Raw genomic sequence first — 17,723 nt, forward strand, 5'->3', positions numbered from 1 at the left:
GACACTGCACTTGCCAAAAAGAGAAAACACAGCACACTGTCAAACATTCACGCCAGTCATTTTAAGAAGCAGGAAGGGTGCTTGGGAGATCCGGCCAGTTCGTACTTTCTAAAGCCCTAGCCAGTTGCCTGATACTTGCTGCTGAAGCTGGCCTTCCTTCTGGCCACAGGGGGTAACGTGGCACAGTCCCAGGGGCAGCATGGTCCCCACCCACAGCCTTCCTGTTACTCAGGTCATCCGTGAGGACCAGGGCAAGTCAAGGCCAACCTGGACAGTCGCCCATTCTTTACCAGGAAGAAGCCATAAATGTTTCTGCTTTAATACTTTAATTGGCTTCCTTTACATAGTTCAAGTAGTTGTTACTGGGAAATGGTTATGTGCTTTTCCTTTAGCACTTTTCTTTAGCAAACGGAAGTCACTTGGGAGAATTACTGAGAGTATCATCTCATGTCCCTGCACTAATAGGGGCCCCAGAGGACACCTACGAACTTGCGTATTCAAAGGCAGCCCTGGAACTTGCTCTGCAGCCTAGCTGACGCTTTGCTCCTTACTCTAAACCCTTCCAGGTGGTTTTATATCCTCCAGAATTTCAAAGGGAAAAACAATCACCTTCTCGAATATCTGGGAGCTTCTGGAACATGAACTTGTAGCTCCCAGTTAGTGATTCTGGACACCCCAAGACCTTCAGGCTGATGATACCGGCTCCTCCTCTCCCGGACCAAGACACTCCCTGTGCTGAGCCGAAGGAGGTAACCACTTCTCCACGGTTATTTCTCGAGTTATATTTCTGGGAGGGAGTAGCACTAATTGGAAGCAAAAGAGATGAACATTACTGTATTCATCTGTAAAGAGAGGGTAGTAAAATGAGGCTGCCTTTTGGAAATGGGGATTGGAGAGATATCAAGCTGGGGTTTGTAAATCTAATCAGCTTAATGGGGTCAGACATACCCAGACCTTTAAGGAATTTCAGGAATGAGGGGCTGAAGAAGACCATGTTGAGCAATCCCAACCATGTTAGAGAAGTTTAGAGACAGAGAGATATTTTATAAGGTCGTTCTCCTGGCTTAAAACTAAACAAAGGAAACGAAACCCAAACTCTGAACTGATTAGAAAGCAAACTTCAAGTACCATTTTCTTTCCTTCTTGTGAATATTTAGCATTAGAACGTTGTCAGAGCCTGGAACTTTGGACAAGCCAAAGGTTGCTGTGCATGTATATATTCCCTCGCCATATAGTTCAAGGTGGAAACAACAACAAAATGAAGTTAAGTGAAATGAACCAACTTCCCAGTGTCCATGGCGGTGGAGATGTAATGAATCTGGTCAGCTGGTGAACAAATTCCCATTCTGCAAGGCTCAACTGACATGCTCTCACATTTCCACTCCCCAGGGGTAAAGTACACCTCCAAGAACACTGACTGTGTCGCCGCTTAGATGGCAGTGAGGCCTTCTAATCCTTTGGCTGTGAACATAACTTGCAGAGGTCTATTTAAAACAGGCTTATTTAATGCTCCCAAACTCTACCGGAACCAGCTGTACGTGGGCCCCACAGCAAGCGGGGCCATCGTTCCGTCTTTCCACAGAGAGGCTACAGAAAATGACTCAGTTAATTATCTCCATCTCCAGGGCTGCCTCCACCTGAATAATTTAGAAGTTACTTTCATAAATTACAGAACCAGTTTCTGATGTCGGCTTTATTAGCGTGCATTTAAAAATGACTAGGCAGCATATCCCTGACTTCTCCAAGCCCCACCCTGCCAAGCTCGTGGGATGTCTGTGACTGCCGGCCCTTTAAGGCGCTGAAACACACGAGGTCAGCTGTACAGAGATCTACAGGTTTCAAAGGACTGATTGTTCAGAGATACGACCACTGTAGTAGTGCTGGCCCACCTATGAGAACCACTTCTATACACCAAGTTTCACAGGCGGCTTTGTCAGTCTAGAAAGTTCGCTTCTAAAAAATCTGACAACTCCCCAAAGCAGCAGTGGACCACATGAAAGTCCAATTGTCCTTTAGAACCCAGTGAGGGCTCATCTTGCCCGACTGCCATCACCTCCTTTCTACAGCAATAGGAATCTTAAGCTCTGCTTGCCTAGAAGTGATGCAAAGTTGAGGTGGTGACCCTGGCAGCCAGCATTTCCCTAGACCAGGGGTGGGGAACGTCTGGCCCACAGGCCATATGAGGCCTGCAGAATCATCTGGCCCGGCCAAGGCGTTAGGGGTGAGTTCATTAAATGTTTGACCAAATAGAGCAGGCTCATTTTTAAGTTGATAATTTTGTATGGCCCTCGAAAGGGCCCCTGACAGAAAAAGGTTCCCCACCCCTGCCCTAGACGGTTAGCAGTTCTGTTCCTCAGCCTCATCCTACAAACGTTTCTTCCATGCAGCACAGCCCCCACCCACGGAATTCTCTCATATGAGACGTGTCATTTACGGATTTCAAAAAATCACGTATGATCTCTGGATTCGCGTGCAGAAGTGGCTGCAGGGACAAAACACCAATTAAATCAGTGCAGATCCACAGTGACAAGAAAACTCTCAGAAGCCAGCTGTAACCTGAGGTGGCACAATAACAGGTTATGCAACATTATGAACAAAGAAACGTGCTTTTCTTTTTTAAAAACAAGTAACTACTTTAGATTGGAAAAAAAGAAAAAGAAACCCAACGACACTCGGACTAACAGAGAAGCAGGTGAAAGGCGCTGCGCCCCCGCTGGCCGGACTGGGAGGACTCAGACGCCTGAATAGACAGGTTGTTTCCAGTCAAGATATCAGTTCCTGATCTAGGAAACGAGCCCCAGAAAAGTGGGTGGAAAGTGAGTTTCCTGAATTACTGTAAGAAACAGTAATTTTCCACACAGGAAGAGAACGCAGGGAGGGCACCGGGCAATAGGCTCTCCAGCCAGTTCACGGCGGCGGGTGTCCATCCACCCCATTCAATAAGTTACCCCCCATTTAATTTAATGGTGGGGTTAGCCTCCACCAGATAACCAGAGAAAGGGGAGGGCCGGCAGGCTTTTTGGCAGCCGAATTAATTCCTACCTTGGAGAGAAACTCGATGGTGAGAGGAGCACCTGGGGGCTGCGGGCAGACACCCTCCTTTTTGTTAGGGGAGTTTCTGGGGTGGTGACAGCTCGCTTCTGAGAACCCTAGAAACAAAATAGAAAACAAAATCCCAATCCCTCTAGACTCAGTTACTAATTAAATGTACAGTTCCTTAGGACTGGGTCTTAAAGTCCCATCTGCCAAGCACAATCCCATATAGAAATCTTCAGCAATTGTAAGCCAGCATTTATCAGAATACTGACCCCATGTTGAAGGCAATTATGAAAAAGTGCCAACCTTTCCCAAATGACTGCCAAGCAGGCATCTGTCCTGTCAAATCATGCATGCGGTCACCTTCTTCCCCACCTCTAACTGCTTTAGAACAGCTGTGAGGTTAACAACGCATGGGTTTTGACCTGCATGGACCCATTTTCCTGAGAAGGGATGGGACCATATTACTACTTATTTTGGCAAAGTCTACCATTTGCAAAATTAGAGAAGGGAATGACTAAGGCAGAAAACATGGTTGAGCTCATACTTGGAGAGTATTTAGCAAACACCTCACTGATGGCCATTTTTTGGTTTTTGCTCATCAGCAAGAATCCCAGGATATGCCCAGAATGGAGATGAAACCCACAGTCCAGAGACCTATTGCTCCCCAAAGTCTGGGATAACTGACTGCAGAGCTAAGGCAGCCCTTGCCCGGACTGCAGCCAGGAGGCCAGCTAGTCTGCCCTTGGGCTCCTCCTGGCTGTGTATCTGAGTCATGCACCAAAGCTGCCTCCTGTGGCAACTGCGAGGTGGACACTACAACAACCATTATTTAATATTCCTTTCCTGTATTTTAATATTTTTCCAACTAAAAATACAAATTCTAATAGTTACCATTTTAGCTTAAATATAAACCTTTGTTTAAGTACTATGTATACTGATTTTTTGGTCTATATTAATTACCAGAATTTTCCCACAATGCCACAATCTTTTTTTAATCTTCACCAGAGGACATTATTTTTCCATTGATTTCTAGAAAGTAGAAAGGAGGAAGAGGAGAGAGAGAGAGAGAGAGAGAGACATCGACATGAGAGAGAGACATCGATTGGTTGTCTCTTGCACATGCTCCTCTTGGGGCCGGGGAACCTACAACCAAGGTATGTGCATGCCTTGACAGGGGAATCTAATCCGTGACCCTTTGGCCTTCGCTCTGACCACCAAGCCAAACTGGCCAAGGCCATTGCTACAATCTTTATCCTTTTTAGTAGCTGTATTGATTAAAGTGAACTTATCCTATATAATAAAAGGCTAATATGCAAATTGACTGACCGGCAGAACGACAGATGCGCACTGACCACCAGGGAGCAGATGCTCAACGCAGGAGGTGCCCTCAGCCCACAGGCCCCAGGCCAGCCAAGGCAGGTGCCAGCTGCCACCCCCCGCAATCACCCTGCCGGTCGCCCCACAGAGGGAAGCAACGACTGGCGGGGCCAGTGAGCAGGTGGCTAAGGCAGGTGCCAGTGGGGGCCCCCCTGATCGGCCGCCGGTCGCCCCACAGATTGGCTCTGATCGCCGGCCAGACCTAGGGACCCTACCCATGCACAAATTTTGTGCATCGGGCCTCTAGTATATAATAATTTACATAATGACTTCTCTATTGCTGGATGTATCAGCTGCTTATAATTTGGGGTGAATATAAATTATGCTGAGATTCATATTGTCACACATATGGATTTTTCTCATAATCTGGTTTATTTCCTTAGGAGAGAGTCTTACTAGGAAGAATTATTGGGTCAAAGATAGAAAAGATTTTATAGTTTTGATATATATTTTTCTCAAACTATTTTCCCAAAAGATATTTCTAATATGCAATCCTCTGTAGGACTCTAGGGCTAATGTTGTACAGGGATTATTTCAAGAGAGTTTGCCTCCCAGAACATGGCAAGAGGATGGTACTCTGGGAAAAGCCGGCCCTGCCAGTCGTCTAATTTCTCTCATCCTCAGCCCTTGTCATAAAACCTGGTTGTCAACAAGTCAACTGCCCTCATACTCCTCAGGGATGTGCTCACTCTGCCCAAGCTCATGGGATTCACTATTACCACTACACGCCAACTTATTCACTTGTAATGAGAAATACAGTGGGTACCCTATCCTCATATAAGCACATTCTCACACCACATGGGAACCCAAATTATAGCCAAAGATGCCAGTTTATTAATTTACTAGAAATTTTATGCCAATGGTATGGGAACTTCATATTCTTAGGTTAATATACCCTTTCCTGTCAAGCAGGACATGTGGAAACCCAAATTATAACAAGATTTATGGTGAGCATGTAGGCAAAAGAAGAGCTGCCAAGTGCACAAATCAAATATTTAATGACGATAAGCAAGCCCACTGACATTCACCACTGTAACTGGAATACACCTGCCCAAGACCTGACAAGGGTCAGGCAACCTCACCTGGCACTGACTGTGTGGAACTACTGATGCATGGTGTACAATGATTGAGCAGTTTTCACGAGATGGGTACTGTTCTCAGCATATGACATATCTCTAGCCCAGACCATATTGTATCTTCTCTGAGCTTCAGACGTGTATTTCAAATTGTTTGCGCATTTCAATCCACTGACTGAGCTCTGATTCCATGGTCACAGATTTTGATTTATAATTGAGTCTCCCAAGTACCTCTATGGTAGGAATTGGTGTCCCCATGTGGCACCTCAGTCTTTGAGAGGGTACACACTTCAACAGTAAATTTGCATCCGACTTACACATCGGAATACTGAGAGCCGGGTTACCATGAGTCAATTCCCAAGAATATGGTTAACTCTGGATACACAGGCAAGTCAGATACATTCTGGAGCTGCGAAGCTGTCAATCAGATCAACAGGATGGTGACCCCAACAGGTATCACAGTTCTGCTTGATGCTACCTGGAGAGCCACCCAGTTGTCCTCTTTTAGATGGTCTGTACTTCAACAACCACTGCTGTGCCAGGCACTGGGAGAACAGCAGTGATTAAAGCAAAATCTCTGTCCTCGCGGAGCTTACACTCTAATGGAGGGAGACAGACTAAACCAAAGAGTAAATATATAACATGTCTCATGGTAGTAAGTTCTATGGAGAAAATAAAGCAATAAAATAAAGGAGAGGCCTGGGCCAGTGTGGCTCAGCTGGTTGAGCACCGTCCCGTGCACCAAAAGGTCACTTGGTTCAGTTCCTGGTCAGGGTGCACATTGGAGGCAACCAATCAATATTTCTCTCTCACATCAATGTTTTTCTCTCTCTCTAAAACAATCCATCCCATATAATAAAAGGGCAATATGCAAATTAACCCTAACAGTATGACGCTGACACGGTGCACTGACAGCCAGGGGGCAGACGCTCAATGCAGGAGCTGCCCCCTTGTGGTCAGTGCACTCCCACAGGGGGAGCTCCGCTCAGCCACAAGCCAGGCTGACGGCTGGGAGTGCAGCGGTGGGTGGGAGCCTCTCTTGCCTCCCTGGCAGCGCTAAGGATGTCCGACTGTGGCTTAGGCCTGCTTCCTGCAGGGAGTGGGCCTAAGCTGGCAGGTGGACATCCCCCAAGGGGTCCCGGACTGTGGGAGGCCGGGCTGAGGGGACCCCCTCTCCCCTGAGTGCACAAATTTTTGTGCACTGAGCATCTAGTAAAAATATATTAAAAAAGAAAAGAAAAGAAAAGAAAGAGCCCTAGCTGGTTTGGCTCAGTGGATAAAGCATTAGCCTGTGGACTGAAGGGTCCCAGGTTCAATTCCAGTCAAGGGCATATGCCTGGTTGCGGGCTCAGTCCCCAGTAAGGGGCGTGCAGGAGGCAGCCAATCAATGATTCTCTCTCATCATCAATGTTTCTACCTCTCTCTCCCACTCCCTTACTCTCTGAATCAATAAAAAATAAATAAATAAATAAAAAGACGGTGTTACGATTTTAGCCAAGTTTGTTCCCTCTGACAAAGGGACATATGAGGTGGACCTGTCTGGTGTGTTTGAAGAGTGACGAGGGGCATGGAAGGAGGCCAGAAGGAAGAGGGGCCAGCTCAGATAGAACCTCACACTTCAGACTCTGAATTTACGTGGTTGCTAAGTTACCAGGGAAGATGGAGAACTGGTGGAGAGCTGTGAACAAGGGAAACCTGGCCTTTCATTTGAAAGGAGCACTCTGTTTTTGTTAATCCTCATTCGAGGATATTTTTCCATTGATTTTTAGAGAGTGGAAGAGAGAGGGAAAGACAGAAATATTGATGTGAGAGAAACACATCGACTGGTTGCCTCCTGCACAAGCCCCAACCAGGGCCCAGGCCAGGGAGGAGCCTGCAACCGAGGTACGTGCCCTTGACCAGAATTGAACCCAGGACCCTTTGGTCCGCAGGCTGAGGCTCTATCCACTGAGCAAAACCGGCTAGGGCTGAAAGGAGCACTCCGGCTGCTGTGTAGAGAACTGGTTGGAAATCGAAAAGGCAGATGCCAGGGGACCAGCTAGGAGGCTGTCCTACTCATTCAGGAGCCGGTGAAGCCAGGGACCTGGTAGTGGCAGTGGAGGTTGTGAGAGGGGCCCAGATTCTGGAAGGAGGGCTGATGTGACTGATGGATGAGTTGCATGTGGGTATGAGAGGAAAGAACGACTCAAGGAGGTCTCCAAAGTTCCTGGCCTGAGCGAATGAGGAATGGAGGTACCTTTTGCTGAGATGTGGACTCTAAGAGAGAACCATCCTCAAGGGGAAGATCAAGTACTGATTTTATAATCTCTAAGGGAAATCTCATTACTCCATTTAATATTATATGCACTTGGTTTTGTGTTAGCAACTTTTTAAAAAATATTTTTATTGATTTCAGAGAGGAAGGGAGAGGGAGAGAGATAGAAACATCAATGATGACGAAAGAGAATCATTGATCGGTTGCCTCCCACTCACCCCCTACTGGGGATCAAGCCTGAAAACCCCAGCACGTGCCCTTGACTGAAATCCTTCAGTCCGCAGGCTGACGCTCTATCCACTGAGCCAAACCGGCCAGGGCTGTTAGAAACTTTACAAAGTACATTTTTAGCTTTCTTGGTCTCCACAGACACACTTAAACTATTTACTTTCTTTCTTACAATGTAATTTACTTTGAAAAATTAAGGCTTACTCCATGTTTATGTATTTCCACAAATTTATTTATTCCTCCCCTTTTGAATTTATTGGGGTAACACTGGTTAAGAAAATTATATAAGTTTCAGAGGCACAATTCTACAATATAAATTTATTTTGTATAAATAGTAACTACTATTACTGAATACCTTGCTTTGGGCTTGGCACTTTACATATTCATTTCATCTTCAAGCCCTCTGAGATAGATTATTATTATTATTATTATTAATTTTATTTTATTTATTGTCTAAAGTTTTACATATGTCTCTTTTCCCCCCTCTTGACCCCCCTGAGAGAGATTCTGGAGGGCAGAGCCCCTCCATGCCCGTTTCATTCATTGTATAGCGCCTGGCACATAGTAGCTGCTCAGTAAATGAATAATGAATCCTAATTGTATATGTAAGGAAACTGCAGCTCAGAGAGCTAACAACTTACCCAAGGTCATCTAAGTCTTTTGACTCAGGCTTTGAGGACAATACTTTTCCACTACCCTACTCTCTGCTGTGCTTGAATCCAACACTAGAATTAGATTATTTAATTACAGTACCTCCACTTAGATATGAAACTATACAACCATTAAAAAGAATAGTTACGGAGAAATGGTATTTATAAAAATTCTATGATATTCTAACTGAGAAAAGCAGGATAATTAAATGTTCACAAGAACTGCCACTATGTAAAAACACATATGCATAAGGGAAGGAAGATGCATTAGAGGAAATGTGGTAGGAAATACGTGGAAACTATATGAGTGGTTAATTTTCTCTCGGAAATTCAAATGTCATGATGTTTTCAGAATAAAGAAAAAAACACTATTTGCAGAATGCAATTCCAAACACTGTAAACTCACCTTAGAGGGTGTGGTATAAGAGTTCAAGAGGGTCTCCTCTTCTTCCTCCACTTCAATTCTAAAAATATTAGTTAAGAAAAACAATAATAAACTTCTCAAAATCTAAGACAAGGGTTGATTAAACAGAAATCTGAACAGAAGGTACTTCTTATTTTTGTTTGTAAATTACACATGCAACTGTAAATACATTATAAAATAGAATATGGCTTGAGGCAAAGACCTTCCACAGAAAGGATACAGCTCTTGTATGGAAACGATGTCTCTGGCTCCCGCATGCCCACTGTCCTTGGAGGCACTGTGATGGGCTTTGGACAACCTTTTGTTCAGAAACTGAGGAATAAAAGATGTTGAATATATTATTACTCCAAAGTCAAGTACTAGAAGAGGTATTTTCCACAGTCACGCGATAACTGGCATTCAAAATATAATTAAAGAGATGAAATTCCTCAAAGTTAGAATTAAGAAGACACATGTTCAACTAAAAATAAAGACTTATTCTGTGACAATTTCTCTACAACAATAATAACTCTAGAAATAACACCAATTACTTGTTGAAGACCCACCGCCTGCTGGGCATAGTCCTAAGTGATTTACAGCCACTTTCATGTAATTCTGACAATAATCCTAAAAAATATGCATTACTAGAACCACTGACAGAAGAGGGAAGCAAGGCTCAGAGACATCCGTCTGTCCAAGCTCACACTGGGACTGGAAGCCAGGTCGACTCCAAAGCCCACACTCGTCTCCATATGTCATACTGCCTCCCTAGAAGGCAGAAATGGAGAATTACATGAGGAGTCCCTTGCACTGTGCTCTTACCTCATGCTCAAAAGAGGCCACGGTCTCTGAGCTAAGGCCGTCCTTCCGTGTGCTGGTGAGGAAGGCTACAAACTCGCCTACCATTTCCTCCTCGTTCTGTCCGTACCGAGCACACAGCTCTGCCACTGGGGGGACATTGGACAAGGAAAAACTTAGTTTATTTCTTGCAGCTTTCACCTTGAAAAGAGAAAATAACCCTCTATTTACTCAATCCATATTTATTCAGCACCTACTGGTGCCAGGCACTGTCCTCGGCATGAGAATGCAGCAATGGGCAAAACAGAGAATCTTTGTCTTCATGAAGCTTACTATTGGTGGGAGACAGAAAAGGAAGAAATAAATAAAATATGTAGTGTATCAGAGGGTTAAATGTGCTATGTAGAAAAGTACAGCCAGGAGAGGGATCAGGGAGATGGGGAAGGACCTGGCACTTTTACTTATTTTTTATGTTTTTTTTTACTGATTTCGGAGAGGAAGGGAGAGGAAGGGAGAGATAAAAACATCAATGATGAGAATCATGGATCGGCTGCCTCCTGCACACTCCTTACTGGGGATCAAGCCCCCAGCCGGGCATGTGCCCTTGACTGGAATCAAACCCGGGACCCTTCAGTCCGCAGGCCCACGCTCTATCCACTGAACTAAACCAGCGAGGGTAGGTTTGGCACTTTTAAATACACTGATTAGGGAAGGCTTCATTAAGAAGACTTTTAAGTAAAGGCTTGAAGGAAGTGAAGGAGTGGGCCAGTGTTTAAGGGAAGAGCTTTCAGGCAAACACCCCGAGGCCCGGCAAGATCAGCAAGGCCCCGACTGGAATGCTGGGAAGGAGGAGGCAGAATTGAGAGGGTAAAGGGGGTGCAGAGTGTTTGCTATTACAACTACTCTGGGTAGTACTCTGAGCAAGTTGGGAAATCGCGAGAGGGTCTGACAAGAATAAAACTGTAACATGATCTGACTTCCACTGACTGAAGGGCACACGGGCAGAATCAGGGGAACCAATGAAGAGAATCATGGCACAATCCAGGCGAGAGATGACGGTGGCTTGGATCGGGGTGGTGACAGTGAAGGCGGTGACCGCGGAGGCGGCCGGAAGTGGTGGGACTCTGGAGAAGAAACATCCTGAAAGTAAAGCCAGTGGGTTTGCTTTGTGGACATGAGGTCTGAAAGGAGAAAGGAAATGATGCTGTGTTGTCAGCCTGAGCACCTGGAAGGGAGGTGGGGGAGGCAACAGGAGGACTACTTTGAGGAGAGGGAGCAGACACCAGGAACTCCGTTTTAGAAGACTAGAGTCTGAGGTGCCAGTTAGACATCCAATTGGAGACGTCATGTTGGGCAGACGAGCCTGCAGTTCAGGCAAGAGGTCGGGGCTAAGATATGAATTTGGAACTCATCAGAAATCCAGGGCTGTAAAGCCCCGAGACCAGGTGAGACCACCAAGAAAGTGAGAGCGTCTTGAGGCTCAGGACCGGAGGGGGATGGATCTGCAGAGCCTGAATGGCAGCAGTAAGCAAGGTGGAAGAACAGCCAGTGTGTCCGAGAGGCTAAGAGAAGAAAGAAAACATGAGGAACAGTGTTAAATGTTGCTGATAACCCAAGATGAGGACTGAAAATGTACCACGGGCTTTAGCCAGGTGAAAGTCACTGATGACCAGGAGAGAAGCCATTTTCAGTGTAATGGCGGAGGTGAAAAAGCTGGCTTTTAAGGACAAAAAAAATTGAAGACAAATCTAGACAACCCTTTTGAAGACATTTGCTGTATTTGGGAAGGAAAGAACTGAAGTGGGAAGTGGAATCAATAGAGTATTTTATTTATTTATTTTAAAATATATTTTTATTGATTTCAGAGAGGAAGGGAGAGGGAGAAAGAAATAGAAACATCAATGATGAGAGAAAAATCATCAATCAGCTGCCTCCTGCACACCCCACACTGGGGCTCGAGACCACAACCCAGGCATGTGCCCTGACCGGGAATCAAACCCGTGATCTCTTGGTTCCTGGGTCAACCGCTGAGCCACACCCCACTGGGCTCAAGCGAGTATTTTAAAGGCAGCAGTAAGAACCACATCTCTATGCTATTAGGAAAAACATCTTATATAGATTAAAATACAAAATATGTTAGAGCGGAGAATGACTGGAGTGATGTCCCTAAGAAGGTGAGAAGGAATGGGATTTAGGATTCAAGTGGGAGGTGTGGCTTTTGCCAGGAACATGGGGAATATATTCACTCTAACAGGAAAGAAGGCAAGGTAGGCAGGAAGACGCAAGAATAGTAACTTACTGAAGTTTACTAATAACTTCTATTTTTTTCAGCAAAACAGGAAGTAAATTCATCCACTGAGAGTGGGAAAGAAAGATGTCAAAGGAGAAGGTGGAAGTCTTCCAGTCGCCGGGAAGACTCAGAGGGAACACACCAGGGAAAGATGGTGTAACTGTCAGGCAATACTAGAGTCCCATTGAGGTTAGGGGCTATGAATTCCAAGCCTAGAATTCCAACGCCACGGCCAAGGCAGTCCCATGTGAGATGGAAGCCATCTTGGGCGGAAACCTTTTTCTTGTTTTGACTTCAAGCTCACATGATAGCCCTAGCCCAGTGATGGCGAACCTATGACTCATTTTTTTGGTTGATTTTTCTTTGTTAAATGGCATTTCAATATATAAAATAAATATCAAAAATATGTCTTTGTTTTACTATGGTTGCAAAGATCAAAAAATTTCTATATGTGACACGGCACCCGAGTTAAGTTAGGGTTTTTCAAAATGCTGACACGCCGAGCTCAAAAGGTTCGTCATCACTGCCCTAGCAGGTGACAAGGGCACAAGCTCGGGGTGTGGGCTCGATCCCCAGTAGGTGGCATGCAGGAGGCAGCCAATCAATGATTCCCTCTCATCATTGATGTTTCTCTCTCTCATCAGTAACGCAGCGGTTCTCAACCTGTGGGTCACGACCCCTTTCAGGGTCAAACAACCCTTTCACAGGGGTCGCCTAAGACCATCGGAAAACACATATATAATTACATATTGTTTTGTGATTAATCACTATGCTTTCATTATGTTCAATTTGTAACAATGAAATTGGGGGTCACCACAACATGAGGAACTGTATTAAAGGGTCGCGGCATTAGGAAGGTTGAGAACCACTGCCCTAACCAGTTTGGCTCAGTGGATAGAGCGTCCGCCTGTGGACTGAAGGGTCCCAGATTCGATTCCGGTCAAGGGCATGTACCTTGGTTGCGGGCACATCCCCAGTAGGAGGTGTGCAGGAGGCAGCTGATCCATATTTCTCTCTCATCGATGTTTCTAACTCTCTATCCCCTCTCCCTTCCTCTCTGTAAAAAAAATCAATGAAATATATATTAAAAAAATAAAAAGCTCACATAATAAATGTATGACTATCATTGGGTTTCTCACTTAAGTGTCCCGTTAGGAAGAGAATGCACGGGGCATAAGAATATTGTGGTCTCTCGTAAGAGATTAACACGTTAATGTTTAAAAAGTTCCAAGTGTTGCCGAAACCGGTTTGGCTCAGTGGATAGAGCGTCGGCCTGCAGACTGAAAGGTCCTGGGTTCGATTCCGGTCAAGGGCATGTACCTGGGTTGCGGGCACATCCCCAGTAGGAGGTGTGCAGGAGGCGGCTGATCGATGTTTCTCTCTCATCGATGTTTCTAACTATCTCTCTCCCTTCCTCTCTGTAAAAAATCAATAAAATATATTAAAAAAAAAAAAAGTTCCAAGTGTTGATGAATGGTTAGGGCAGGTGCGCACTCACCCCATTTCTAAGACCGAGAACTCTCAACTCTCCGTCTCCCCAGAGGAGCTGCAATGGAGTCCTTACCCTGCCCAGCGCCTGACTGCACCATGGACCCCCAGGATGGAGCTCCAGGCTTGGGGAAAGGAGGCTGGATCCACAGACCAGCTCAGGCTGCTCCTCTCCTGTCTGTCTCTCCGTCTGTCTGTCTGTCCCCAGCTGACACGCTCCCCAAGTCCCTTCCAAAGCTAAACTTCCGTTTTAGGAACCCACCTCCCGGGGCTCCTATCTGCACAGACTACCCACCGCTTTGCTGGGAAGAGAGGAGCCAGGGAGAGAGAGCCTCGTTTCACAGCCCCACACCTCCGGCTTCGTCCCAGGGCAGTGGTTCTCAACCTTCCTAATGCCGCGACCCTTTCATACAGTTCCTCATGTTGTGGTGACCCCCAACCATAAAATTATTTTCGTGGCTACTTCATAACTGTAATTTTGCTACTGTTATGAATCGTAATGTCAATATCTGATATGCAGGATGTCTTTTCATTGTTACAAATTGAACATAATGAAAGCATAGTGATGAATCACAGAAACAATATGTAATTATATATGTGTTTTCCGATGGTCTTAGGCGACCCCTGTGAAAGGGTCGTTCAATCCCCAAAGGGGTCGCGACCCACAGGTTGAGAACCGCTGTCCGAGAGGCTTAACCAATGTCCAAACTTGGAGATGCCCCGGAGCCTAGTGTGAACCCGGCTCGCCCCCATCCACCTCGGAAACGGCAGGGACGTAACACCGTCCTTCATATTCTCATTTCTGAGCCGGGGGTCCCAGCAGCACTTGGTGAGCACTGCCAAGCCTCCACATTCCACGTCTCAAAACTCAGTTTAATTCGTCTCTCGGTCCCCGAGGGGGCTCGTCTCGGGGAGGCGGCCGTGGAGGCGCTCCCTTTGGGTCCTAGGGCCCGGCCTAGGCGGCTGGGAACCCCGAGACGGCCGAGCGGGGAGGACCTCGGCTGGGGGCCGGGGAGGGGGCGAGGGACTCACATCGCTCAGTCACAGACTCCTCGCAGTCCACGCCGAAGATCTCCAGCTCCTTTGTCAGCTGCTGGACGGACACGGCCATGGTGACCCAGCTCCGACCGAGGCCAAGAAACCCACGGGAGATGGATGAGCGGGACGAGGTCCCTCTGGTCCTTTCGCCCTCTAGGGGACTGAGGCGGAAGGTGACCAAATAGCCCCAAACCACAGGCGTCAGTCACGAAGAAACCTTTTTTTTTTTTAATGTGGAGGAAGCCCCCGAAGCCCGAAGGAATGGAGCAGAAATCTCGAGAAGTCGCTCCCCTGGGGAGAACGGCCTCCTTCCTAAAAGCTCCCGCTGAGCATCTCTAGCCGGAACACCCCGGAGCAGCCAGGAAAAACCCGCCAAACTGTTTGTGCAGCGCACGCATGCGCGAGACCAGGGTTTAACCCCGCCCCTTCCCCTCCGCTTCCTGCTGGTTCCCGGACTCCGCGCGCGTCCGAGGGCGCGTGCGCACACACTCCAGCCCGCCTGCGCGCGCACGAGCCGGGCGGTGGGCGGGTCCTACAGCGGCTGCGCAGTGTCTCTCCCAAGCCGCGGAAGCCGGGACCCCGCTCTTGGCGCCGGAACCGCGTCTCCGTGCCAGCCTCCTGGCGAAGGCTCATGACGCACGATCATCACCCTTCAGGCCTGTGCCTTGGTGCATGTGTTCCTCCAAATGTCCCAAACATTCTGTGCCCTACCCCGGAGAGGAAGGCATGTCTTTCCTTCTCTGTCCTGGCATTTCTGCACCTCCTTTATCTTAAAAAGGGCGGCTTCATTAGAGAATATGGTTGCCCTGGTTATCGTCATAGTTGGCACTTTGGTCCCAGCCATAGTGATAGGTCTGTTTTCTGGATCTGGAGCGTTTTGGTAGAAAAGGAGTGGAAAGGTGACAAATGACTTAGTTTTGGAAGTTAGGTTTGGGTGCCTTTGGGATTTCCAGGTAGACGTACCCAGAGGGTGGACTGAGAGCTTGGGAGTGAAGAGAGTTTAGAAGTGAAATGAAAAGAGGGCCTTCCCCCCAGAAATATCTCCTAATTCCTTTTTTATAACTTATAAAACTTTTTAAATTGCCCAGCCAGTATGCTCAGTGGTTGAGCCTCGACCTATGAAACAGGAGGTCATGGTTTGATTCTTGGTCAGGGCATAATGCATGGGTTGCTGGCTTGGTCCCCAGTAGGGGGCGTGCAGGAGGCAGTCGATCAGTGATTCTCTCTCATCACTGATGTTTCTATCTCTCCCTCTGCCTCTCTGAAATCAACAAAAAAAAATATTTTTAAAAATTTATTGATTGATTTGAGAGAGAAACATCCATTTATTATTTCACCTATTTATACATTCATTGGTTGCTCCTTGTATGTGCCCTGAGGATCAAACCCGAAATGTTGGATGATCAGGAGGACACTTTAACAATTGAGCTACCTGGCCAGTTGTGTTAGGGTTAGCCCCAACCCTAACATCTTCTAATTCTTTGAGCCAAAATCTCCATTGGCTTACCTTAGATCAAATAACCTTAGGCATTACACTCTGCCAATGGGATGGTAGGCTGGTGGAAAACAGTTTGGCAACATATATTAGGAGCCTTAAAAATGTTTATTCCTCCTTGACTCAACATTTCTTATCCCAAGAAAAGCAGCCAAAGTCCAGACAAAGTTTTATGTACAATGATATTTGTCGTGGCCTTATTTACAATATTAAAAATTTTTTTTAAAGGAAACTTCCGGAACATGCAAAGGTAGGGGTTTTTACCAAAGCAATGATTCTCAAGACTATGCCAAAGAAGACAGACTCCTGGGGACACCTCAGGGCGTGAGATGAGAGACCAGGGCCAGGCAGAGTGAGACACCCTGTCCTGGCCTCGGTGGGGCAGTGTGGAGCTGGTGGTAGTCTGCATGGAGAGAGGAAATCCCTTACACTCCCCTAAAATCTCTTCCTGGCAGGGACCAAGGGCGGAGGGTGGGAGCGGTACCTGGGTATAGGCAATAAAGGGTGTATTAGCTTTCTATTGCCATGTAATAATTTATCACAGACTTAGTGCTTAAAACGTCACCCGTTTATTAGCCCACAGTTCTGTGGGTCAGAAGTCTGAGCACAGCATGTCTGGGTTCTCCACCCAGCAAGGCTGAAGTCAAGGTATTGGCCAAGCTGCTTTCCTTTCTAGGGGCTTGTTCCACAGCCAGAGAAACTCCGTCTTTAAAGGGCCGGTGCTTTAGTCAGGTCCACTCAGATAATGTCCCTTTTCTTTCTTTTTAAATACATATATGTATTACTGATTTCAGAGAGGAAGGGAGAGGAAGAGAATAGGAATATCGATGATGAGGGATGCCTCATCATTGATAAACTGCCTTCTGCACGACCTGTACTGGGGATCAATCCTCAACCACTGAGCCACACGGGCCAGGCTTGCTTTCTTTTGACTAATGTATTTAATCAGTTTATTAGTTATATCTTCTTTCCTAATCAGGCAAAAAAAAAAATCATAGATATCCCTTATGTTCTAAAGTCACTTTGTTGCTTTTTGAACATCAGAAATGTATTGCATGTGGTATGGCTTTCTGATAAAGAAAATACCTTGTTTGATGTATTGCACGAAAAAGTATAATTGCCAGTTTGCTGATTGGATTTACTTCCAAACATTGAAATTTTTGTTTCAAATGGACATTAAGGAATGTTTCAGGTCTTAGTTTTTACCCATTTACCTCAAGTTAGGCAACGGTTTGGGAAGAGAATGAACTGTCAACATTATGGTGAAGCAAAGTGAGTACACAGAAACCTTTGTTATGAGTCATCAGTTTCTCTGAGTAATGACGTATCTGCAACAAGCAAGCATTCACCCCTTATTAATACCTGAGCGCCCAGGCCCTGGGGCTGGGCTCTTCCCACTCACTCTGTGCAGACCTCAGCTGCCTAATTGGAGAGACCAGTGCGAAATGGAAATGATTAAGATTTTCAGGATGACAGCAGGGCATTGAACCAAATGGGGGGCCCTTCTGAGCGTGGGGTCCAGTGCAGCTGCACAAGTTGCACACCTATGAAGCGCCGTGGCTAATGGCAGGGGGGCCTTTTGCTGGA

The 17,723-nt window shown here is 46.3% G+C and overlaps 1 protein-coding gene across 2 annotated transcripts in view; it reads right to left on the reverse strand.

The window, feature by feature from the left end:
* The window catches only part of POLA2 (DNA polymerase alpha 2, accessory subunit), a 29,616-nt gene extending 14,582 nt beyond the window's left edge, over positions 1-15,034 (reverse strand). The window contains exons 1-6 of one of the 2 annotated variants that reach the window (XM_059710137.1): positions 14,636-15,034; positions 9,850-9,974; positions 9,269-9,360; positions 9,031-9,088; positions 3,043-3,149; positions 610-803 (exon numbers count right to left, since the gene is read on the reverse strand). In XM_059710137.1, the coding sequence (XP_059566120.1) occupies positions 610-803; positions 3,043-3,149; positions 9,031-9,088; positions 9,269-9,360; positions 9,850-9,974; positions 14,636-14,714 (655 nt within the window). In that variant the 5' untranslated portion in view covers positions 14,715-15,034. The remainder of the gene's footprint in view (positions 1-609; positions 804-3,042; positions 3,150-9,030; positions 9,089-9,268; positions 9,361-9,849; positions 9,975-14,635) is intronic. The other variant, XM_059710138.1, reaches the window with a different exon arrangement.
* Between the last annotated feature and the right edge of the window lie 2,689 nt (positions 15,035-17,723).

This window comes from Myotis daubentonii, chromosome 9 (genome assembly GCF_963259705.1).
Source record: "Myotis daubentonii chromosome 9, mMyoDau2.1, whole genome shotgun sequence".
Classification (NCBI taxonomy): domain Eukaryota; kingdom Metazoa; phylum Chordata; class Mammalia; order Chiroptera; family Vespertilionidae; genus Myotis; species Myotis daubentonii.